General features: G+C 51.2%; 6 protein-coding genes across 6 annotated transcripts; 2 read left to right on the top strand and 4 right to left on the bottom strand.

Moving 5' to 3' along the window:
* The first annotated feature begins 1,872 nt into the window (after positions 1-1,872).
* On the top strand, positions 1,873-3,879 carry LOC128267043 (cytochrome P450 302a1, mitochondrial). Its single transcript, XM_053003834.1, has 7 exons — positions 1,873-2,013; positions 2,079-2,161; positions 2,225-2,468; positions 2,530-2,732; positions 2,806-3,318; positions 3,374-3,696; positions 3,763-3,879. Exons 1-7 carry the CDS (start codon positions 1,931-1,933, stop codon positions 3,877-3,879), a joined length of 1,566 nt encoding a protein of 521 aa, XP_052859794.1. The 5' UTR covers positions 1,873-1,930.
* Positions 3,880-4,066: 187 nt separating this feature from the next.
* Positions 4,067-5,608, bottom strand: LOC128267041 (60S ribosomal protein L14). Its single transcript, XM_053003833.1, has 4 exons — positions 5,594-5,608; positions 5,145-5,246; positions 4,661-4,855; positions 4,067-4,409 (listed from the first exon to the last, which is right to left on the bottom strand). Exons 1-4 carry the CDS (start codon positions 5,606-5,608, stop codon positions 4,167-4,169), a joined length of 555 nt encoding a protein of 184 aa, XP_052859793.1. The 3' UTR covers positions 4,067-4,166.
* A 440-nt stretch (positions 5,609-6,048) lies between these two features.
* Positions 6,049-7,895, top strand: LOC128268445 (ceramide-1-phosphate transfer protein). Its single transcript, XM_053005538.1, has 3 exons — positions 6,049-6,519; positions 6,576-6,787; positions 7,002-7,895. The coding sequence occupies exons 1-3, from the start codon at positions 6,404-6,406 to the stop codon at positions 7,295-7,297; spliced, it is 624 nt and encodes a 207-aa protein (XP_052861498.1). The 5' UTR covers positions 6,049-6,403; the 3' UTR covers positions 7,298-7,895.
* On the bottom strand, positions 7,885-9,898 carry LOC128267040 (solute carrier family 28 member 3-like). The gene is made up of 5 exons (XM_053003832.1): positions 9,712-9,898; positions 8,688-9,639; positions 8,307-8,634; positions 8,063-8,243; positions 7,885-8,003 (listed from the first exon to the last, which is right to left on the bottom strand). Exons 1-5 carry the CDS (start codon positions 9,896-9,898, stop codon positions 7,984-7,986), a joined length of 1,668 nt encoding a protein of 555 aa, XP_052859792.1. The 3' UTR covers positions 7,885-7,983.
* A 1,231-nt stretch (positions 9,899-11,129) lies between these two features.
* On the bottom strand, positions 11,130-13,891 carry LOC128278037 (solute carrier family 28 member 3-like). Its single transcript, XM_053016673.1, has 7 exons — positions 13,758-13,891; positions 13,630-13,683; positions 13,061-13,304; positions 12,799-12,976; positions 11,860-12,639; positions 11,464-11,791; positions 11,130-11,402 (listed from the first exon to the last, which is right to left on the bottom strand). The coding sequence occupies exons 1-7, from the start codon at positions 13,800-13,802 to the stop codon at positions 11,130-11,132; spliced, it is 1,902 nt and encodes a 633-aa protein (XP_052872633.1). The 5' UTR covers positions 13,803-13,891.
* Positions 13,892-16,448: 2,557 nt separating this feature from the next.
* Positions 16,449-23,498, bottom strand: LOC128267794 (protein anachronism). Its single transcript, XM_053004717.1, has 6 exons — positions 23,085-23,498; positions 19,218-19,445; positions 19,025-19,149; positions 18,743-18,967; positions 17,470-17,545; positions 16,449-17,386 (listed from the first exon to the last, which is right to left on the bottom strand). The coding sequence occupies exons 1-6, from the start codon at positions 23,393-23,395 to the stop codon at positions 16,945-16,947; spliced, it is 1,407 nt and encodes a 468-aa protein (XP_052860677.1). The 5' UTR covers positions 23,396-23,498; the 3' UTR covers positions 16,449-16,944.
* Between the last annotated feature and the right edge of the window lie 1,400 nt (positions 23,499-24,898).

Genomic DNA, 24,898 nt, shown 5'->3' with positions numbered 1-24,898 from the left:
TCCGCCAGCAAGATCCGCTCCTGCGACGCTTCCTGGGCAAATCGGTGGTCAAACGGGAAGGCCCGTATCCGCCGCCCGTTTACCCACCGTCGCACTATGGACCTCCGGTGACGCCCGCCACTGAACCACCGACAACGACCACGACCACATTGGCACCACCCCCTCCGGTCACTTGGGCACCACCCCCTCCGGTGGAAGTGGTCACTTGGGCACCACCACCTCCGGTCACTTGGGCACCACCTCCAGTGGTACCCGAGGTCACGTGGGCACCAGCTCCTGAGGAAGTGGCCACACCGCCACCGCCATCCGTTCCCCACCTAGAGTACGGACTGCCTCCTGGCAACCCACCCGTCGTGGTGCCCTGTACGCGTACGCTAGACACGGATTCCGATTGCCTAGACCATTTTCTGCCACCGTTACCGGCTCTACCGAACTCAGCGGAGGTGCGTCCTCCGTTGGTTCTAGACTTTGACACTCGCTGGACTGCCTCCCAAGGCCAAAGCGCACTCCCCGCAGTGGCCCTGTACAACGTCGACCAGGTGGTCGGTGTGTACCAACCCGAAACCCCCGGCATGGCCCCCCAATCCGGTGGCTGCACTGATTGTAACTTTTCACAACTTCCTGCCCTGCCGGACCTGGTCTATCCTTCGGTTCCCTCGGTACCAGGTGTAGGTTCAGGACCCGAAAACTCCCCGGGTTCCGCGCGTCCCGACTGTGCGCCATTGTTACCAGCCGAACATCGTGCCCGAGAAGCGTCGCAGGTGAACGATGGACAGTTGGTCGATCTGCGTACCCAAGAGGATGGCCCCGTGCTTGCCACCAAATCCCAGGTGATCCTCGTGCGAGGCTCGGAACCATATCCGGTGCTGAAATCCAAGCTGGGCCGTAACCATCCGCACCGTCGTGTCCTTGGTCGAGGATCGTACAAGTATCTGCGCAGCTCGAAAGAGCACACGGAAAATGGTGTCCGCGTGGCATCGAGTGGACAAACGTGGACCCTTAACGATGATTCCGTCGTCGTGCCGTCGAGCGCAGAAGAACTGGGTGACGTCAATCAAATCGTTCTCTGCACGGTCGATTGTTATGCCTTGGAGGAAAAGGAAAAACCTCAGGAAAGTGTCCCCATGGAGGTTTCGAATGATCAGCGTTGGTGGTAGCGAGTGGGGCGTTATTTTCGATGCGATGTTTACTTCTCCTCAAGGAAAAAAAAATAAACGATCCCATAAATTATTATAAAAACTCGTTAATTCATCTGTTAGTAAATAAATATCGATCATCCGCTTGATCGACACTTGATGCAATGCCGAACGAATGCTAATGACCGTTTAGGAAGCCCGTTAATAACTTCATCCATTTACTCGATCATTAAGAGCCACTGGAAAGACGATCGCTATGCACAGCCGCGGGTTGGCGCTCTCTTTGTACTGTTTTCTCTCCCATTCTTTGTTTTCGCTGGTTTGGAACCTAGATTTGACTCTCTTCGCGGCGCGTCGTTCAAGGTCAGGGAAATTGAGCGCGTGTCTGGCGCTAGCCAAGCCGAGCACTGGTGTGCGTGCGGAAGCAGATCGTCAACATTAGAAATGCGGTGTGCACTTGTTGATATTAGCAGCAATGTTGACAAAGCGATTTAAAGTGCTATTCGCACCCTTCGTGAACTTGTGTACAAAATATATCAAGAATGACCTACTAAAGGGCAAGCACTACCTTCACGATCGACGATCACAGCATTCTCAGCTGATGTTGCCGAATGCCTGGGGGTGTAAATGGTGTGCGTGAAACATCTCGGATTGGGCGATCGGTCGCTCCTATGCGCTCCAGCATATCAATGTTGATCACTGGATCGCGGAAGTGGTCCGAATCAGTCAGTTTATCGCCACTTTCGTAGAAGGTTCTACTCGATCAAAAGCCTTCGGTACAGTATACAATTAGAATGAATTTCCATAAATGGAGACCTCTGAACCGTGTTCTTCTGCGCCAGTCGTCGACCCAAACTGCCGCCGACCCGAGCAGTGGGTAAGAATCGATCATCTTATCAATATTCAATACTAGGTGATGAAATCGGATCTCCTTCACCGTAGGGTGGTTAAGCCGTTTGACGAAATGCCCGGGCCGAGAGGGCCGCTGGGATTGGGAAATCTTTTCCAGTACGTTCGAGGCGTAGGTAGGACAAAAAACTTTCAGAAGATCGCACACCGAGCACTATTTTAGCATCTCTTTGTCGCAGGACGATACAGTTTCGATGCGCTGCACCGATCCGGTGAGGATAAGTACCAGCGGTACGGGCCGATCGTACGCGAAAGAATGGTCCCCGGGCAGGATATCGTTTGGTTGTACGATCCGAACGATATAGCAACCGTGCTAGACGATCGCACGCCGGGCGTTTATCCTTCGCGCCGCAGTCACACGGCACTCGAAAAGTATCGAAAGGATCGACCGAACGTTTACCGAACTGCTGGTCTGCTACCAACGTAATGCGAATTGCGAACGAATTTCAGAGTTACAAAGTCTTAATTTCCTGCCCACTTACAGAAACGGTCTCGAATGGTGGAAAATACGATCCGAGCTCCAGAAAGGGCTGAGTGCTCCGCAGAGCGTGCGCAACTTTCTGCCCGCCACCGATCAGATTACCAAAGAATTCGTTGCCCGCATCCAAACTACCTCGGCGCCCGAAACCGATGGCCCGTTTGTGGTGGAAGACTTTTTGCCAATCATTTCTAGGCTGAATCTCGAATGTAAGCCGATGCCGTAACCGGATGATTAGTATCGAGAGCAAGATCCTCAAAATGTTTTCCTATTGCCCACCAGTGATCTGCTTGCTCGCGTTCGACGTGCGACTGCAAAGTTTTTCGGCCGAGCAGATGGAGCCGAATTCGCTTGCATCCCGACTGATGGAGTCCGCCGAAACGACCAATTCCGCAATCCTGCCCACCGATCAGGGCTTTCAGCTGTGGCGTTTGTTCGAGACACCGGCCTATCGGCGGCTGCGCCGGGCACAACAGTTTATGGAGAAAACCGCCGTCGAGCTGGTGTCGCAAAAGCTGCTGTACTTCAACGAGGATCAGCAGCGGTTGGCCAGCGGCGAGTCTAAGTCACTCATGGAGGAGTATCTGCGCAATCCCAATCTCGAGCTGAACGACATCATCGGAATGGCGGCCGATCTGCTACTGGCCGGGGTACACACCACCAGCTACAGCACGGCCTTTGCTCTCTACCATCTGGCACTTGCTGGGCAAGCGGTGCAGGATCGATTGTACCGCGAGGCGCGAGCGATTCTGCCGGATGTAAAGGACGATGGTATCGGGCCAGCCGCACTTGGCTGTAAGTTGATGGTTATAGAAAATTGTAGTCGAAATACTAAAAGCTTGGTTTGCAGCGGAAGCGTCCTACTGCCGGGCGGTGCTGAAGGAAACCTTCCGCCTCAATCCCATCTCCATTGGCGTGGGACGCATACTGAACCGGGATCAAGTACTCGGCGGTTATCGCGTTCCGCGTGGTACGGTCATTGTGACGCAAAATATGATCTCCTGCCGGCAAGAGGCATACTTTCGGGCCCCCGACCAATTCCTACCGGAGCGCTGGATGCGCGAAACACGGGAACAAGTCAGCCCGCATCTGGTGCTACCGTTCGGCCACGGAATGCGATCGTGCATCGCTCGCCGGTTAGCGGAACAAAGCATTCTCGTGCTGCTATTACGGGTAAGTGGCGAGGAACCGCAAAGAAGAATTTGGTTATTAACAAACAGCATTTTCTCACCTGCACAGATTATACGTTCTTTCGAAATTGAATGGGCCGGTAGCGTGCCATTGGACGTGAAGACCAAACTGATCAACCAACCGGACCAACCGATACGGCTACGTTTCAAACAGAGACCAATGTGAAACGAGTCAAAGTTGTACATAATAAATATGATTTTAAGTTTAATTAACTGGAGTTTGAATTGTTACTTGTGCACTGGGACTTTTCGGATGACTGGTCTGGGACATTCACAGAACAGCGAAGGATCCAAAAGCATGTGACGAGAAAATAAAGATTTACCACAACCCTGACCAAACCTGAAGTAAAGTGTAAACAGTTGTTGTTTTGTTATTTCATTAATTTTACATTTCACCAACTGTGTTTGATGGAACAACACGCACGGTACACGGTACACGGTACACTGTATCGCTCACTTCTTGGCCGCGACCGGCTTCTTCTTCGGGTCCTTCTTCAGGTCCTTCTTCAAGTCCTTCTTCGGCTTCTTGGTGCGCCGCTTTGGCAGCGGTTTCGTACCCTTCACCGGCTTGCCGAACAGCATACCGTTGTTGATGACCTCCTTCTTCATCTTCTTGTACTGCGAGGTCACAAGCTTGTTGCGCTCGGTACGAGCCAGGCGAAGCTTGAAGCGATCAAAGTCGGTCATGTTGAAGCGCTGGAAAAATGAACACAACGTTAATTAGTCATCCGCGGTAACAATTTCCCAAATCGCCCGAATCACTCATTTCAAGTCCTATCAGAACAGTAGTTGGCTTCAGATGTGTATCAGCCGGCATTTCCTATCATTAATTTTTACTAAAACGTGTTCATCACAATGAGATGGCTGGAGTGCGCGATGTGCGAATTGATTACCGAACGAAATGCTGACACAGTTTTAATCTCGTTCGAAAGGAGCGTCAAACTTACCCGGTACTTTGCAACGGCGCGTTCCTTCCAGATGGATTCATCGAACTTCTCCTTCACCTTAGATTTCTCCAAAGCAAGACGAATGGTGCGTGTCTTAGCGGTGTACGGGAAGCGTACGCGGAATTTCGTCAAATGCAGGTGATTGACGGGATACTGTTGCCGAGGCACACCACTGGTCGGTCCATCGATCAGCACCTACGGAAAGATCGAAACGGAAAGAACGGCATTAGAGTGCTGATTCGCGTCAAATGAGTCAATCAGTTAGTCGTATTAAACCGTGATTAGAGAGGCTTCAGATAATGGAAGTGTTACTTCAGTTGCGAGTCAGACGGCTCTTCCTAATTTTTCAAGTTTTCCGTAGAAAACATCATCACTGAAGCGAGGCATGTTAAAGTCTCGCTCCCGCCATCGATAGACAAATGTGGCACAAACAGAACTGCAAAGAACTGTTAGCATTGAGGCAGGAACTGCCGGCCTTACTTACCCGATTCTGATCAATCACGTTGACGATGCATACTAGACGTCCCTTGAGCTTTCCCACAGCGCACTTGGCGACGCGGCCAGTCTCCACAAATCTTTTGTACGGCTACGGGGTGAGAATGCAGATTAGTGTTTCACGCTCCCTCTGGGCCAAGTAAGTTGCCGCTTGGAAAATGGTGATAGCTCCGTGGGTCTTTGCGACGGTTTCGATCGTGCCGCAACATAATGCAACGCCGCAAACGCGAAGCAGTCCTTTTGACAGCATAAACATGTGGCATACAGCAGGCGAGTTTCGGTTCGTTCAGAGAAATTATCATACCGATTACCGACAAACCGCGTGCCGTTTGCAAACAGTGACACTTTGCTTCGCAATTTGGTACAATATTTTAAGAACCGCACGGAGCTTCACCATTTTCAAGCACAATTCTTGGACGAGCGCAGAAGTAATCGAACACCATCGCTTACCATCTTGGACCGGAAAGAAAGATGACAGCGGCAATGGCAGCCAACGAAAATGATTCGCACTGTCAATGATGACGTTCGCTTGAGACAGGAGCGGCTTGAGTGCGAGGAATTATCTTTAAAAGGCTTTTGACAAAACAAAAACTATTTAGTCACAAAAATATGTTCACAAAGAAGAAAATAAATGCCGATTCACTAAACAATTAAATAATTTGTTAAATATCCTATCTAATTTCCAAATTTAAATCTATTTTCATTTCAATCATCGTTTTCCAAGAAAGCTGATCGAAAAAGCCCATTGAAAGACCTTTTCGCCATTTCCTGCATTGCGTTTGACAGCTAGAAAATCGATTTGACAGTCTATGGCCGAGCCAGAATTGTACAATTTTTGGCCAAGTTATGAGAGAAAATAGCAACGGGATTCGTTTGTGGTATTAAAAATTAATTCCTTTTCATCGAATGAACAAAGAGAGTCGTTGCGCATCGTAGTAACTCTAAGCGGAGGGGCTCTCCGAAGAAGTTCAGCAGTTGCTTGTGACAAAGAACGTAAACACACAATCAACAGCTGATTTGACAGCAACGTAATGCACAAAAGAACAACATTGGTGTTTGTGCTAGATCCGCGCCATCCACAAATGGCAAGCTAGTTCGAAGCCAACATTTGTATTTCTTGGTCGTCTGAGTCGATAAGGTGCGTCGGTAGTTTTACACGTAGACACGTAGATAGTGTTTCGCGCGTAAACAACAACATATCTGCTCAACCTCTTCGCGTCCTTTCCGTGAACCTCAAAACGTACAAGAATGTCGGTGGAAAAGTTTGATTTGCAAAGAGTGCACGAAAAGTTCACCGAAAGCCTCACCGCTGACGACGATGTCTACGTGGACCAGTATCTGGAAGCGTTTAAGGAGTTATATAAGTAAATCTAAGCCCTTTTATCTACCTTGTCAACCCATTAATCGTCCGGCTTGACAGATTTTTCCAGCTCATGGGAACGGTGTTCGGATTTGTCAGCAGCGACGTGAAGGAAAAGGTGGAGATTCTCGAGAAGCTGCGCGCGAAAGAGAACGCCGAAAGTTTTGTCACCATCCGCACGATGATGGAGTACGAGCGGGACTCGAATTTGCTCAACAAAAAGGACTACGTATCCGGCAGCAGGACATTGCTACGGCTTCATCGAGGTTTGGGTACGCATTCTGCTTCGCATCGAACCTCAAGTTCCATTTGATTTAACGTCATTGCATTCGCTGCAGCTGGCATTGGACTGTAACTTTTTATCTTATCGTGGCATTATGACACGATCTCAAATAGCCATTAGCGGCCACGTTGCAGTCGAACATGCGGTTCGGGCGTTTGATATCGTATCAAATCAATGTTTGATTTTGTTTTTCCCGATTGCAGATTTCATACAGGAATTTTTGAAACGAGTCGGCGAACTGGAGGGCGACGTCAAGACGAACGCCGTTTGTCAGGCGGCGTACAATGATACCCTTGCTCAATTCCATCCTTGGCTCATCCGGAAAGGGGCAAACATGGCGATGTATGCCCTTCCGACGCGGGATCAACTGCTAGATAGAGTGTGTGTGGACGTGTCGGTAGCGATGAAAATGCTTCCCGAAATGTTGTCCGTAACCCGCGGCGTGTACGATCGTACGCAGGATCTCTACACCAAGTACGATTTACACGGCCTGCCGTAAGAAGAGCGATAACCCTTCCCGCCCGCTTGTGAGATACATTGATTGTTGTTTTGTTTTAAACGAAGCGCTTTTAACTAATTTAAGTTGTAAGTTTTTTAATAGTCAATTCGGTTGCGTGAAGTATTGGCACACGTTGTGTGTCGCTAGGAACGACCTGGTGTGCTACTAATTAGATAGCTTTACATAGGCCCTCGAGGTTTCATTTTATTAAACGGGTTTCCCCGGATTCGTCAGCAAAAATGCGTATTTTCCCCGATTCGGAAGCATAAAATTAATGAGCGAGTGATGATGAGCTTTAACTATATACGTATCGATGGCGTGCGACACGGAAAGTGTGTCCTCGATAAAGGTGAAGGTGTCCTCGCTAAACAGGTGCGATTTGCTCAACAAAGAAATCCCTTTTATCTAAAAAGTAGAAAAAGAGAGTTAAATCGTGTGAACCCTGAATAGAATCATTACTCATTAAAATCGCTTTACATTCCAGTAATCGCCCCTATGTAACTCATACTGCAAATAGCTGTAGCATGGAAGGGGCAAAGCGAAATGTGAATGCTTAACGACAAATAAAAACGTTTTTATTGTGTATACCTGATTGAAATCCGCAAAATTGTGTATTATTCTTCAGCGCACACGTTCAGTCGCATTACGTTAACAAACGTAGGTTATAACTGCATTCCCATGTTCGGCTATTCGGTTATTAGCAATCCTGTGAAGCAATGTGATTTAGAGGTAAGAAGTCCCGTGCCAAAAATCGATTCTACTTACCAGCGATGCATGCGGTCATGAAACACGTTACCGAACCGGTGAAAAACGCTCGGAACGACACGGAGGTTATGGCGCTTCGTCGACTAGGAGCCATGGCGCTGAGTGCGCCAATCGAAATGCCCAGTGAGGCGGGGTTGGCAAAGCCACAAATAGCGTACGTGGCGATGGTTGCTGACCGTTGCTGTCGGTAGAAGAAATTTTTTAAAGGTTTTCAACTTATAAACGATAACGGAAACATTCTCACCGTGATGGTTCCGTTTTGGATAAGCGCTCCCAGTCTCTCGTAAGCTACGAACTCATTGACGACCGTTTTAACACCGATAATCTCTCCAATGCGCCCACTATCTTCCCACGAAACCCCCATGACGTAGGCCAGTGGACGCAAAATATATCCCCAGAGCATTTCCAATGACACCATTTCTACTCCAACCAGCATGCCAAGCCATCCTAGAATCCCGTCAGTAAAGGCCACGAACGAGGCGAAAGCAATGAGGTTGGCGATGATGCCCAGAATGAGTGGAGTGGCCGCATTTGCCCCATTGCAAGCAGCATCCACCAACGAGGTATCGGTCCTGCAATCAATCGATAAGCAATGCGGGCCTTGAAGTCACAGCACAGAACTTACGATTTCTCGAACTGAATGTTATCCGAACTCGTCTTACTTTCCTCCACCTCGGGATAGACGATCTTCGCAATGCATAATACCGCCGGAGCAGAAATGACACTCGCTGTAATCAGATGGCCCGGACTGGCACCGAAGGAGATATAAGCGGCCAGCACTGTGCCAGATACGGTCGCAAATCCCGAAGACATTATGGAGTGCAGCTCCGAGTGGGTGAGATCCTTCAGGTAAGGTCGAATGATCAACGGTGACTCACTGATTCCGAGAAATATGTTGGCCGCCGCCATAATGCTCTCGCATACCGTCGTCCCCAGTACGCACTGGACGACCCAACCCAGCTTCAGTACAAACCACTGCATCGCCCCGAGATAGTAGAGAATTGAAATGAAGAAACTGAAGAAGTAGATCACCGATAGGACGGAGAACGCAAACACTGCGTACTGGTTGATGAGCGCATCACCGTATACGAATGAGGCCCCGACATTCGAGTACCGCAGAAACGTGTCCACCTTGACACCTACGCACTGAAAAATGCTTCGCCCCACATCCCATCGGATGCACAGCAGACCCAAAAGGATCTGAACCAAGAGACCCACTACCACCGGACGGTAGTTGACTTTCGTCGGATGTTTCGACACCAGAAAGGATAGGGCCAGCAGGACCACCATCCCTGCGAGTGGCATCAGTCGATTGATGTCTTGGTGTGAATCGAAGTACAAAAAGATGGCGAATGCGGTCAGCACGGCAACGACACTGAACACTATCGCTAGTGGTTTGTGGAAGATCTTTGACAGAGCGGCTTTGGTTGGTTCGAGGCCACGTTTCACCACGGGACCAACCGATGGTTTCAAGACCAGGAAATACAGCAAACTAAGGTAGATGAATCCGACCAGAAGCACCAACATCCCGTATCCGCTGCACCACTGTATGTCGCAGTTGTCGGAGCACAAACTTTCTGAAATACGTTTTTCAAATATACAAAACTTTGTTGGCCTTTGCTGTCGAAAATCATTCGAGTTCCTCTTACCATGCTCAACGAAGTGTTTCGTAGCAAATCCAAAAAACGTTACGCCCGCACCGTGAGTCGCGACTGTGACCGTGACTCGTTTGACACTCGTTTGCTTGCGGCTCCACCATGACTGCGAGTAGCTTTTCTCATCTGAAACCCGCGTCAATTCGTCCTGTGAAAGATTGTCACTTTGAAATACGGACATTTTTCGTTCAATAACTCATGTATGTACCTCCACGCTGGTGATTACTACGACCTGCTGCTGGTCGTCGGAACGCTGAGTATAAGTACCGTTATGGGCCATTGCTATGAAACTCACTGCAGCTCTAGCAAAAAACCCAATATTTTCTTTCACTCACTTGGTTCACATCACCGATCGAACTAAACTCACTCTGGTCACAGAACTGCACTAAAACGTCTACGTTTTCAGTTTGACTTCACCGGAACGAGCGATTAGTACTTAGCATGTCACGATTGGAGACGCGGAGCATGTTGTAAGCAAACATTACATCGCTTTCATGGCACGCTAGATGCAATTTAATTTTTCTCAAGAAATCAACCCTCCGTGAATTCATCCCAAAGCACACAACGATCACAGTTTTGTTCACTGTCCGAAGTTTCGATTCAAGCTCGTTTTTGCACGTGAGCGCGTCACGAATCGGAATTCCCCGAAGCCTTGCCGGAATGAAAAAAGAAAAAAATGGCGGGGACTCACTCAACAGCGCGCGCACGCTTCGAGCGGTTGCTGCTCAATGGTTGGCAGACGACTGCAAACCTCAATCGAGAAATGTGGGATGCTTTAAAACACGATACGTAGGTAAAGAAGGTAAAGCCTCGGCCCCGGCTGGCCCCGAGAAGGCAAAGAGGTGAACAAATGATAGATGTTTCCGCGGAATAACTAACCTTCAAACTGATAAGGAACCTTACGTTTACTGCCTGCGAATGTACGATGCAAATTTATTTGAGGTATTTATAATATAATTTGCTCATTACTAATCTGCATTTGGGGTTGGATAGTACTACTCAGATATCGTGGCTGGTTCTGATTTTGACCTTCTCTTCGAAGTGTATAAACGCATTACACAGTGCCAATTCTCGGAGCTACTTCTCCCAGTTTCTTCCTAGGCTGTTTACCGTGGCATTGCATAAAGTGTCCAATGATTATAAACTACTAAATTCACACGTGTTTTTGTTTATCGTTATCTCTTTCCTCGCACGTTTTCGCACGCTATCTATAAACATTTCATGCAAGTGAAATATTTCAATCGATTCAAAAGGGACGGTTGAAAGTGAACGTTTGAGATGCTGTCTGACTCGCATACGAAAAAACCACAGCGATTTTTGCATCATTGTGTACTTAAATATCTTTTACTTTATTCACAACGTAACACGCGCACACACTCGGCAAATACTGTTGAACACTAATCGGTTAACGGTCAGACGGGCCCTATCGTACCGTTCGACGGCAACGGCACCAACGAAGCGGATTTACCAAAATTATTAAATACCGTCTCATCCATCAGAAGTCCACCGATGCTGGCCGTCATGAAGCACACGATGGAGCCGGCCAGAAACGCTCGAAACGCCACGGATGTGATGACGTTCCGCTTGTCGGGTGCCATCGCACTCAATGTACCGATCATAATGCCCATTGAGCTGGGATTGGCAAAACCACACACGGCGTACGTTGCGATGGCTGACGATCGGGGCTAAAATGAGAGATTCGAAATGAATACAAATTCCGAAACCAAATCATTACCGCGCCCTTACCGAGATGACTTCTTCCTTGATAAACTCTCCTAAACGTTCGAACGCCACGAACTCATTCACGATCATCTTGATGCCGATCACTTTGCCCACGTAGTAGCTATCCCCCCACGGGACACCCATCACGTATGCCAGTGGTCGAAAGACAGCGCCGAAAATGTTCTCCAACGAAACATCCTCCCAACCAACACGCCATCCGAACCATCCCAGCAGTCCGTTGATGAAGGCAATAAACGCCACGAACGCCACCAAGTTGGCGATGATCCCGAGCACAAGTGGCGTGGCTGCACTTGCACCGTTACTGGCGGCATCCAACAGGGACGAATCGGTGCTGTCGGTGCGGATATGAAAGTGAACTTACTCCTCGTTTTGTTGAATAGTAATCCCTTTGCCACTTACGAATCCTCCATCTGAATGTTATCCGATCGCGTTTTGCTCTCCTCCGTCTCGGGGTAGATCAGCTTGGTGATGCACAGGGCGCCCGGAGCGGCCATCACACTGGCCGTGATCAGGTGAGCCGGATTGGCACCGAACGAAATGTACGCCGCCAGCACGGTGCCCGAGACGGTCGCAAATCCGGATGTCATGATCGAGTGCAGTTCGGAGTGGGTAAGGTCCTTCAGGTACGGTCGCACCAGCAACGGGGATTCGCTCATGCCGAGGAAAATGTTGGCCGCGGCGATCACACTTTCGCAAACGGTCGTACCGAGAATCGACTGCAAAATCCAACCCAGTTTGAGCACGATCCACTGCATCGCCCCGAGGTAGTATAGGATTGAGATGCAGAAGCTGAAGAAGTAAATCACCGACAGGACGGAAAACGCAAAGATGGCATACTCGTTCTCGCCGCTACCCACTAGCACCTGGCCGTATACGAATGATGCCCCCTCGCCGGTGTAATTGAGGAAAGTGGCCACCTTATTGCCGAAGCACTCGAATATACTGCGACCAACCTCCCAGCGGATGCAGAAGATACCTAGCAGGAACTGGAAGATGACGCCCAGCACGACCGGCCGGTAGTTCACTTTGGTGTGATGCTTCGACAGCACGAAGGACAAAACCAGCAGAAACGCCATCCCGGTTAGTGACATGAGTCGTTCGGTTTGGTCACGGGTTTCGAAATACACAAACAACGCAAACCCGACGAGTACCAGGCATACCGCTCCCATTCGAGTGTACCTTGCGAAGGAAAGAAAACGATTAAAGAATCGGAAAGTGTTGTACTAAATTAGTAAATTTTTAGTGAAAGAAATATTTCAAAAGCTCTTTGTTGTGACCGGTTCAAGTGATTTCAGATTAGAGTCCCATTCGCAAGAAGCTAGTTCCCTGAGGACTCACCATGGCTTGAAGAAGTTCGTTACCGTTCTGGACACCGGTTTAACGACCCACGATTCGAAGTGTTCCGATAGCAACGGTTTCACCACATGATAGTACAGTAGTCCTAGATAGACGAATCCCACCAGCAATACCAGGAATCCATAACCATCGCACCACTGCATGCCACAATCATCTTGCTCTTGGATGGATGGAATAAACGGTGCGCAAGGTTAGTAAACCCTTTGCCCCGTGCGACCCCCGATCGTCCCATCGATCAACTTACCGAACTCTAGATAATAATTGGTGGCGAATCCGAAGAAAACTACGACCACCACGTTGAGCAGAACGTAGATGGCCAGTTGGATGTGCTGCCGATGGCGCTCAAGGGCTTGGGCCATAGCCAAGAGCCAAGCACTGCCATAAGGCGCAGAGGGTTGTCGCTCGGTTTCGTCCTCGCGGTTACCTCCGTTCGTCCGGTGCTCCACAAAGCCTTCCTCGCCATTCGGGTACGATAGCGATGGTACATTCTACAATTACCGAAACCCGCATGGACCCGCGCGTTAGTTCCAACGATTGTGTCCCGGTTTCATATGATTTACGTTTCGGGGGAGCGCGCGCCAAAACAAGAGATTCCGAAGGTAAATTAAATTTAGATAACGCCTAAGTTGATTGTGCTTCAAGTGATAATGATCCGCCGAGCCAGATTACCTCCAGCGCAGAAGGTGCCCCAATGTGAGATAACAGTAATAATAGCAGAACAACGAATCGGCGTCATTCCGCTAAGATATGACTTTATGGCCGGTTCGTTTCAGTGGCACTCAAATCCCCTGGGTCGCTACCATTCGTACGTACCTCCACAACCGTCGAAAAACCGTTCGATCGGCGTTTGGTGAGCCTAGAATCATCCTGACGAGAAGGGCGGAGGAACGAAACGGTGTCAGTACAAGCGGCATATCTTCACGGCAAGTGTTTTACTTTACCTCTGGTTCTGACATAACAAACGACTCGTTCTGGATACCACTCATGATGGAAGTCGTTCTCTAGTTTCAAGCGTCCTCAATAGACTTATCGGGAATAGCGTCGCATGTCGCTCAGTTCTGAAAGTAGACACAAGTTCACTGCCAGCCGTTCAGCACAATGTCCAAAGTGAAACAGTCCATAACTTCAACTAAAGCACGGCACGGCCACAACCACAGTCTACACCCCGTTAATATTTAGTGTCGCGACCGAAATGCCCATTGCATTCGCCACTTTCACTTTAGATCTGGTCCGCGAAACTTGTTTCGTTTGGTGCGCTTCTAGCACTTCACTAACACATGGCACCGTGCGTAGATTATTCGTGTGCCCGAACTACCGATTTGCTGTAGGCTCAATTTCGGAGGATTTTCCTACTGATGCCACGTTCCAGACCGATTAATTAGCCTCGTCGATGTATGCAATAGTGCGACCATAATGATCATTCAACCATCAGCATACGCCACGGTACACAATAAGTAGCTCATTATCATTGGCTCGTCACTGACGCTGACATTGATGTATCGGAACCCCGTTCAGTGGCCAGCGCTTCGGGCGACCTTCTACTGAAGTAGCCACTTGGCGCACCGTACCAACCTGCTTCTCACGTGATAATTTCTCGTCCAATTGATTCCGCACAGTTCCGATGGGATCCGATCGCCCGTTTCAACTAGTCACCGGATAGGGAATGTTCTTCGGTTCCACACGGAACAATCTGTTCAGCTCATCCCATCACTCGCGTCAACAAGGCGCCACATGGCGCTTCACAGCACGCACGAGCACGTCCACAAGACGGTGGCTAACCGTGGAATGATTCACGCTACAACGGGCCCCTCACAAAAACACCTGTTGGTCACGTTCCGCGTGTGTGTGTGATTTTATCGCGTTTTTGGATATCAATGGATTACTCACCACTGTGGCACAGCACTTGACGCTCTAATGGTTGGCTGGCCGCGGGTAACGCAGCGTCTATCGCTCACCGGTTCCAATCAAACTGACCATCGGTGGAGGCGCACCGATGTCTCAAATATGTTTGTCTATCATCAGGGAGAACACTGGGAGCTCGTTCCCGTTTCGCGGTATGCGTAGCGATACGGAGGTCTGGTGTACTGAAATAGGGGAGACCGTGGGCCGTTGGAGCGTTGATAAGCTGCCGTACGGACGCAGAGTTATCTGATGGTTGAGAGGGCACGAAACCAACACCTGGTATGGGCGAGATGGTCGGTGTATGATAAGATCCCGGCCAGAGCACATCGAAGACCCCGCTGGAACGGTCGACCTGTTGGAACGGACGCACGCAGTGCGCTGCGACATTTAATTTGTGGTGTAACATCCGGTAGAGCGCCCCGGCGCTGACCGCTATCGCTTTCGAATGCTTATTGTGTTAATCTTGAGCCGGCGGAACGATAAGATTCCCCGGGACCAACAATTCGATCGGGTTGCTTCGGGAGCATAAATATTCCAACGCACGCCGAGGGACGAGTGCCGGTGGTCTTCTTCTCGTGGACATTCGCATACTGGAATGTAATGCATTATAGGTTATTGGCGGTCTCAAGGAAGCTTTGAGATTTAGCTTATCTCCGAGACCTCGATAAGACGTTACCCATATTAAGCGCTCTGATAATCTGTTGCGGTAATCTCTGTTTTTTTGCCAATGGAATTAACAGAATCAGTAGTTCAATGGGACAACGACATACCAAAAACAATGCTCACGTGAATTGGGGTTTGATTAATTTTATCTCTCAACCCAACGTAGCTATTGAATTGCGAATTGAAGTACTTCCCTCTGATTACTGACCTAGTAGAGGTACCGAAGTGCTATCGTCCAACAAGCTGACTGAAAGTTCCCACAAAACCTGCCCCAAAACCTGAACACAATGTTCCATCGACAGTTGCCGTACGCTTATCCGCCATAACTGAATACTTTATTTGTCGTGTACATCAAACGGGCTAAGCACATTATTCTGGGACTTCCGGGACTTCCCGGGCACCGCCGCCATTCGTGCTCGTGCTCGACACAATAAATCAGTACGCACCATTAGTGTTTAACATAGTATTTGTAATCCATACAGGTAGGTATTAACTGCTAACGATTATACTGCTACAAATGCCCGCCAGATGCGCATCGGAACAATAGAAGCGAATTTGGTTCCTTCCGTTCTAGCTATGTACAAAAATTTTGTGGACGTTCCGATCTATGAGATTGAGATCGCCCATCTGGCGCTCGGCACTTCTCGGCTCTACTTCTGCTTCTGCGGGTGTTGCATCGAAGAACTAACGAGCCCAAAGAACGGCTACAAATGGCGATGTGCGCCGCGTCTTAAAAGGAGGGTTGAACTTATGTGGAAGAAGCAGATTCGTACAATAAATATTACATCTAGATGTTAAAATGAAGGCTGCCACCGAATACTAGCCAGCCAGCCGCAGGCCGGTGGCTCTGAGAGATATAGAAAGCGGGAGTAAAGCTTGACGGATGGGAAATGAATATTTACACGGCTTGCTTCTGCTGTCGTCCGTCGTCCAGATCCAAATCGTGCGCCCTATGCTACCCCTAACACTCGTTAGACCTGAGGGGGGATCGGGATCGGTCAGTGGGCCGGAATGGCCGGACCATCGCAAAGTGAACGGATTCCATCCGGGGGGTTTCCCCTCCTGAGGCGTCCTGAAGCAAAAAGTATTCTCAAAGCTTAAAGTGACCTGTGTGTGTGTGTGATGGTTTCTTCACGCGCTCTAAACCTAACTCCTACGGTCTAGTGTCCTAGCGTCCGAGCCAGTGCCCTCTCCAGGGAAGCAACTTAAGTACAATACTACGAAGCACAGGAACTCGAGAGTAGTGTGTCGATTGAGTTACCGGATTTGCTAGAGAACCAAACGCTCGCGCGGACAAGGAACCAAAAAAGGAACTCAAGGAGAAAGCGCATTGTGCCGGTAGCCGGTAGGTGGCCGCCCACCGCCGAGCCGGGCGGCAGGCGCACACACCGCGGCCAGTTTCCTAACGACTAACTCGGTCCGACTACGGCTAATGCTTATCGAACTACAACCTGCCAGAGGACCTACCGTTGCCTAATGCTACTACTGCCTAGGGCTGCTACTACTACTACTAATGCTGCTGTTGCTGCTGTGGCCTAGCCTGGGGGTTACCGGGCAACCGAATCATAGTTGCCGGTCCTCGGCCGAGGCGGAAGCGGCCGAATCGAAAGCCGCCGACGACGAGGATGACAGGTTTTCGTCGCTCTCGGCCGAGGCGATCGTCTGGGTGCTGGTGTTGGCTCGATGGTTCAGATGGCGGCGCCTCTTGTGGGACATCTTGATCGCGACCGGATGCTGCTGCTGCTGGAGCTGGTGAAGATGGTGGTGCAGCTGTTTGTGGTGCACGTGCTGCTGCTGCTGATGATGGGCCTGGTGGCTGGCGGCCGACCCGGGTGCCCGGGATTCCACGTCCTGCTCGTGCTCGTACGAGTTGCCCGAGTAGCTACCGGTGGTGGACCCGTTGAACAGATGGTAACGCACGTTGTACCCGTAGTGGTGCTTCGAGCGGAACAGACGATGATTGTAATGCATATTTTTGTGGATGGCAACATCTATTCTTGGTTGGCTGTTGGCGAGAGATTAAGGAACATAAAACGATCCGGTTAGAGTGGTTAGATCGTGGCTATCCCCTTATATTGCTCGACTTACTGTGGCACATTGTCCATTTCATTAGCGGTCCATGCGAGTGATTTTCGGAAAAAGCTCCATGGAAGTACGGTTGTAGCTGCAGGAAGATTTACAACACCGATTAGAGACATGACATGATCGGAGGAACCTTATCTAACATCAATCGAAAACGGTCACACTTGAAGAAAAAAAAATCAAACACACTCAAACGATACGGCAAACTGCAGAAGAATTAGCAACAACACAAAGAAGCGCACACGAGGGCAAGCGCAACACTAAAGCAAGACCGATCCGGAAGACCCGGAAGTCGCGGATCTGGATCGCTTGAATCATGCGCGGCAAACGCAAGTACTCAAAGAACGAACGGTTAGAACGGTCAACCGAAACAAAGCAAGCACTAAAAACGTAACACAACACGCGCCTGCAGGAGCGGAGCCACTCGGACCACAAGCGTAGCACCATGCTGGACGACAGTACAGATTATGTTACCTAGAGCCGGCGCTGTCCAGTGCTCCTGCCGTGCCACGGCTACGTCCCTGGCTATGTAGGAATTTTGGAAACTCAACAGAATACCACCCCCAGGAGAAAGAGAGAAAGAGGGAGGGACGGAGGGCACCCTGGTCACTAACCGGCCTGGGTGGGGGCCCGGTGCTGAAAACTGCCCATACAGCATCGGAAGACGCGCGACAATGGGCCCCAAAGATCCCCGGGACCGGACACGTCGAACCGTCGGCATAAAAGTTGGGCGACTCCGAAATGGAACCGTTCGCCAAAAGCGCCACCTAAGCGCAACGCCCAAGGTGCAGTGCCAGGTATTGGGCCACTCGAATTGCAGCTCGACGCCGCGCCACCATGAATGAAACGGCGGCAAGCGAGATCTGGGTGCTAGACACTTTTACACGGCCACGGTGTCAGGGCGTAATTCGACACGCCGGCTGCCGGCTGCCGGCCGGCGGCGGCGGCGGCGGCTGTCGTGCTCGTAAACAAACGTGGGAATAGTGAGAAGCCGCGCCGTTCTGGAATGTGGCCGCTGGTGTCTGGTGGTAACAATTTTTTTCGATCATATCGCGCGTGTCTGGATATATTCTACGGCGGACGACAGTGGATTGCGCCATTCGCCGTGCGTAGAACTTGAACCAAGAATTGCGCGAAACGGACTCGGGCGCTAGGCGGCGCTTGACACGGTGGGGAGCTATGTTTACAACCCATACCAGAGTGGCGGAATCCCGGCACTGATCGACGCTAGAGAGGTAGACGGGGGAAGCACAAGCCAGGCAAAGCCAAGAACACTTACCGTTGACTTTACTTGCCTCCGAGCAGTCGGGTGGCTGGAAGAAGTCGGACGCCTTCAGCGGGCGATCCTCCTGATCCTCGATGTCGATCGCGATGCCAAAGTTGCGGTTCGGTTTGTCCCACAGTTTCACCGCCAGCAGCGTGTCCATCGAGATCCAGCCCCGGTACGACTGGGTGATCGTGATGCTGCTACAGATGCGCTTCTTACGCTCGGGAGCTGGATTATCTGGGGGAAGGTTCTAGGTTGGTGACCCGTGGTTGCGTCAGTGGCCCTCAAACGTACCTTTGCGGTTCTTCCGGTAGTACACCGAGGTCGTGATGCGGATCATCTGTTCGGCCGGGTTCTTGCAGTTGTCCGATTCGCGCAGGTTCCGCGTGCCGGTGGAGTTGATCCCGTTCATGTAAAGTCTGGGAAAAAATGGGAAAATCAATTCAATCTCCCGCCGTTCAGAATCCCTTGAGGGCGGCCGTAGTACCTCAGCACCGCCGAATTAACCGAGCTGTACTGCTTGTTGTGCGGCAAACGGAAGTACAGATTCCAGGTGTAGTCCTCGTTCCACTGGCTGGTGTTGGTGTTCTTCGGCACCTCGCAGACGGCCGAGAAGGCCATCTCGTGCGTAGCCGCCAGCTGGCCGGTGGAGTCGTTGCGCATGATATTACTCTCGATGTTCTGCTTGATGTTGTGGATGATTTGATTGGCGTACCTGTGGGATTGGGCCAACCATTAGGTTCGTTCGTGGCTTCATGAATTCAAGAAAACCCAATTCTGGGTTTACTCAGCCAAACTTCTGTGGCATACCTTGCATAGGCGATCATACTTGAATCTTGAAAGCCAATTGCCCCTAACAGGATGCTCAATTCGTGCTCCTTTACAGCACAACTCGTACCATGTCCTTTCTTCTTTGAAACGCATTGCAACCCAAACCCTCTTGGGCAATATCTCTCTGGAAGCCAGTTCAGACGATCCAGTGGCGCAACAAAAAAGAAGAGAAATAATAAACTCCTTCTTGCAGTCCCGCCACATGTGCTGGCAATTGACGGTCTGTCGTCGCTGCCGGTGACGCCATAATTTTCATAAATAGCTCACTCCACGCGAAAGCGACATACCCGGCCCGACCCGGCCAGAAGTCCTCCAACGGAGCACACGCTACCGGAGATTACGGCCCATTGCGACCTCTTGCGCCGTTTATTTTATTGCCAGCGCGCACACACACGAGCACACACGGACACAGACAGAGCGCTAGACAGCGGCTAGACGGCTGGCCACCTCCTCAAGCACCTCATGCCAAGGTCTACCACCGCGCCGGCCCGCTGCGGCCGCCTGCTCTAAGCACGGACGAATCACGCGAGAGAACCACGCGCGCGACAAATCAACTAGTCTCCCCAGCCTCACGCGGCCCGCAACGCACCCCGATGTCCGCCGCCGCCGCCGGTGGGACGTTGGAGTTGAACATTCCAACGGAGTCGGTGGCGTCTGAGCGATCGGTGGCGGCGGCGGCAGCGACGGTGGTCACGGCAAACGCTGACAGGCGGAAACTATTGCCGGGTCCAAACGTGAAGTGTGCACTCCACGAAACTATGGCCACCGTCCCTCCCGGTCCACTCTCACCCACAGTACTCAGGACGCAGACTCCACTGCCGTTGGCCGTTGCATCTTCGCTACTATGTCGTCGTCGTCATCGCCTGGCCGGCCGGCCGGCTTATGCTCCGTGGCTGGCTGCAGCCGTGGGCCTATTAAATTACTGCCCGACCACCACTTGGGATGCACCGCGCGATGCAGCCGGCCTCGGCCACCGTCGTGTTGTGGCTGAGAAAATCGCTCGGTTCGCATATGCAAACACAGAAACCTGCAACAGCAGCTCCTAGCTCCTAGCCGTCGTCGTCGTCGCCGACACTGTCTGCCGGCTGTCTAGACGGAGCGTGTTGTTATTAGTATTTTTCTGCACTCCTCAGCTCCTTCGCCAACTAGCCAGCCAGCCAGCCAGGTCACGACGGAAGGCGGCGGCCGTCTCGCGTTGGCTGAGGTTGGGCGCGTTGTTGCGCCGCTCGCTTTTGTTGACTGTTGACTTGTCTCACGCTTTCGCCGGCCCAGGTATTGGTCAGAGAGACCCCAAGACCGAGAACCACCGCGACGACGCTTCAGTCGTCAGCTTCTGGTGGCGGGCCTTCCGTGCCTCACAAAGACCTAGATTTCTCTGACCGTCCTGACCCGTAACCTTGAAAACGCATTTTCCCAACCGCGTCCCAGACGACGAAAAATGCGTGTGAACATATGTTCCCTGGTCCCGTTGGTCCGTTCCGTTCCGTCCCCAACAAGCAGATGCATTTTCCATTTTCCCCCAGCAGGAAAAAAAGAGCCAACCACATCTGCTCGCTCGCTCTCTGCCGCTGTGTGAAAGGAATGTCTCCCCACCGGAGTGGTCTGGAATTGAAGCGACGTCCCGAACGAAGTGGCTGAATTCTCGTACCACAAATCGGTGCCACCGCACACACGACCTTCTCCGACACTCCGGTCTCCACAGATTAGGCGGCGCGGTGCATATGTCATGTCTTGGTCTTGCTGCTCTTGTTGGACTCCATTTGCACTTATTATGCAAGATCGCAGAGTGGGCCACTCGGAGCAGAGAACAATGTGTGTACCCCCCTCGAGAGTGCAATGGAGCATTTTGGTGGGAAGAATTTTAGCAACAATTTGGAGTACACTCTCGTACCCTGATTTCGACGTGTCTGACACTCGCAGACAAACGGTCTCCACTTCGTGTGCAGGGCAGCATATGTGTGTGTGTGTGTGTGTGTGGCTGCTAACGACGCCATTAGCGAGCTCCGAGGCCAAGGTCGGGATCGTGTGCATCGTCGAGACACGGCAACGGCTTAAAGTGCAGCCACACGCCAAAAAGCCGCCAGAACACGTCACAGCCCGTTGGGGATGCTGATGGCAAGCGTGGAACGTTGCCAACCAGCGAGCCGTAGGAATATTAAAGACTTGACAGCCGTCGGTCAGCGCCACACGTGTCGGAAGCCGGCTCAGGCAAACCAGTGCCAGAACGTCACGGTTTAAAATCGGACTCAGGGCGGATGGCCTGACACGTTGACGGTTGTCGGTTCCCGTTCGGCTGACGCTGGTCACTGACTTCACGTTCTGGGAAAAACGGAAAAGCGGGACGGGCGCGTAAATTATGAAGCAAACATCCGGTCACTCATCAGCTGTGCGTAACGCAGGGCGCGTAGGTGTCGCGCTTGTCGAAACCACGTGTCCACCAGACGCACCGCCACCGCTCGGAAATTGCCTACGCAAGGTCTGTCACAGACAGGATGTTAGGTAAGTCCGGCCTATAGTCTGCTGACCCCTCGCGCCTCGCCGCGCTGCACGCGAAATTTGAGAGTCCCAACCGCAAACTGTTAAATAGTTGTGCCTGGGGCATCTGCGGACTGTGGATACTTCGCTACTTCATTCACCGTTTTTCACCCGCGAGCGGGGCGCGCTGTTGCCGTGGGAAACAGAGTGGCAGGCGGATTCTAAGAATATGTTCACGCCACAGCTGTTATCCGGTCGGGGAAAATTTTCCCACCTCGAGCCGATCGAAGGGGTCGCCTGGTCGCTTTCATCCGCGCTGCTCTCAGTAAATAATGGAAATGATCTTCGGTCAATCCAACATCGACCGCGACTTTGTTGCCCACCTTACGACGGGACCAGTTGGACTGGAGTGGTGTATTCGCTCTCTTGAATCAACATCGCAGTAGCAGCAGCAGTAGTAGTAGGCTGTGTCCAACGAACGCTTCTCAATTTCGAACAATTCGTTGATCTAATAATAATTTTTTGTACATTTGGGATGTTTCTTTTTTATTAAAAAAATAATGGTCCATTTAGTTATGTTTATGTGAAAAATTTAATTTAATTTTATAGGAAGCTTAGACACTCCAAACCATGGTTATCGTTCTCGGGCGATATGAATCGACGAAAACGTCTAACGGCGCATCGGAGACAATTAGTGCCAAATTTGCACATCACTCCGACGCTGACTGTCCGACAGGCGCTGGTGCGGACTCGCATCGCGATCGGGTGCAGTATTAAAATTCAGCGTGGAAAACACCGTCACTCGGGTCCGTGTATGCAGCCGGACGGAAAGTCGGTGGAAAAACGTGCCGACCTATAAATAGGTGGGGGTGCCATGCTTTTTTTTTCGCAGCTTCTCAAGTCACACTTCCTTCCACCGGGCGCCGGGTTTTCTGGTGTGCCTTTTGGCACACACGGCGATGCAACGGTGCACGCTCGCGACACTCTCGGGAAGTTTCCCGGGAAAACTGAGTGTGAACCGCCCCAAAAAACAAGGCAAGGTACTTACTCTTTGCGCGTCTTGACGCGATCGGACAGGTCCCGGTCGGTGGTGCTCGCCGTGATGGCCATCGGGCCGGCGGTCCGGTTCATATTCTGCTGTTCCCGCAGCACCCGCTGCTGGATCTTCAGGGCGGTGATGTTGACGTTCTCGCGCAGGAACTGCTCCCGCTCGCTCTCGGTCAGGTTCTCGAAGTCGATCATCTTCGACTCCGGTATCGCCAGCCCGTCCTCGAGCATGTCGCGCAGGTTAAAGGGCGCGCTCAGGATCGGCCCGGCCTGAGCCAGGCACAGGAGCGCCAACGGGATCAGTGTCTTCATCGTCACTACTAATACGGCGACTACACCGCGCACTGTTGCAAACACTACCTCACCTACTGAGCCCTCGTCCTAGTGTCCTTCGGTTCACCGACTCTTTGCTCGAACTGTGCCCTGAGCTAACGAATTATCTTCTTTTCCGCGTGTAGATCACTTTCAACTAAAAAAATACTGGAACGGGCGCGACAGAGGGAAATTTGGTGAAAACTTTCTCCACCGTTCCGGAAGGGACTGTTCTCCGTGGGTTTCTCCGTGCGAGCTGCGAAACACTCTTGCTGCTTGCGCTACACTTGCGCCTGCCAAGAGGAGTGTGTATCAAGTGATTGCTCCCAAAGGAGGTATTTTATTTATACGGCACGGCCGGCGTGCGGCCAAACCAACCGACACACCAACACAACCCGTTCACACGGCCCCGGTGCGACTGTGTGCGGTGTTCGAGCTCAAGTTCGAGCCGAGCCGGGCGAGCACGATATCTACATACCGAGGCCTACTGCACAGCAAAGGATGGCAAGAAGCGTGCTCGTTCGCCGTTCTGGCCGCCCGCCCGAGAGACAGACGCGCGAAAAACAAACCCCGCGTTCGCGAAAGGGGCCGCAGAGCGTGCGAGCGGGACCGCCCGACCCGAGAGCCGAGAACGAAAGGATGTCCAAATTGGATATCGGACATTCGCTCCACCGGCAAGTGCTACCGCTGGCCGCCGGTGGGAAGTCTCTGTCACACACACTGCCGCGAGAGAGACAGAAAGAGAGTGAGATGTCCGAACGGTGCCGAAGAAAAAGACGGGAACTCCGTCTTGGAGCGAGATGGAATGAAGAACTGACGTGCGTCCGAGGAAAACCTCGGCCATCGAAAGGGTTGCCTGAAGATTCTGCCTTTTCCCCGGCCACAGTGCCAAAGATAACATTCGGTCTACACGATCGCGGACTTCAAGAGTCCGCCAAAAGATTACGGTGAACTTTTAGGTCTGTAATTAACTAAAATGTGCCCATCCTGCCTTTTATGTTTAAAACTTTTTTATGCCATTTTGAAACAAACTTCAAACAATCAAACAATCGATCGTTTCGCTATGCAGATTGAGAGCTTCTCAATATATCAAACCATTGCCACTTTTCAATGGATCTCCTTACAGAAATTTGGATGTTTGTATTTGGGAGTGAGTCTTAGAGTTATACAGCGACCTGTGGCCAGCCAGCCGAGCTCCAGTGTGCAATGGGCGTGTACATGTTGTAACGAACGAAAAACCGTACGCGAAAGGGTGGAACCAACTCGTCTGCCGGCGCTCTCGGCTGTAAGTTGGAGCTTTTACCAACAACTGGTCCAGCCGGCAAAGGGATGGTGGCACGAGTGATTCGTGTGACACGGGACACGAATCGGTCCAAGAAGTCCAGACACCGGCGGTGCCAATAACCCTGGCCGTGGCGATCACCGTGGTGCCCTACTGGTTCGAGTAGGCCCGACACTCCTTCCTGCGGGTGTTCCGTGTTTTTTCCGGCAAAGGCCGCACAG

The sequence above is a fragment of the Anopheles cruzii genome, chromosome 2, assembly GCF_943734635.1.
Source record: "Anopheles cruzii chromosome 2, idAnoCruzAS_RS32_06, whole genome shotgun sequence".
Classification (NCBI taxonomy): Eukaryota; Metazoa; Arthropoda; class Insecta; order Diptera; family Culicidae; genus Anopheles; species Anopheles cruzii.
The sequence above is the reverse complement of the archived record's forward strand: the minus strand, read 5'-3'. Positions and strand labels throughout refer to the sequence as shown.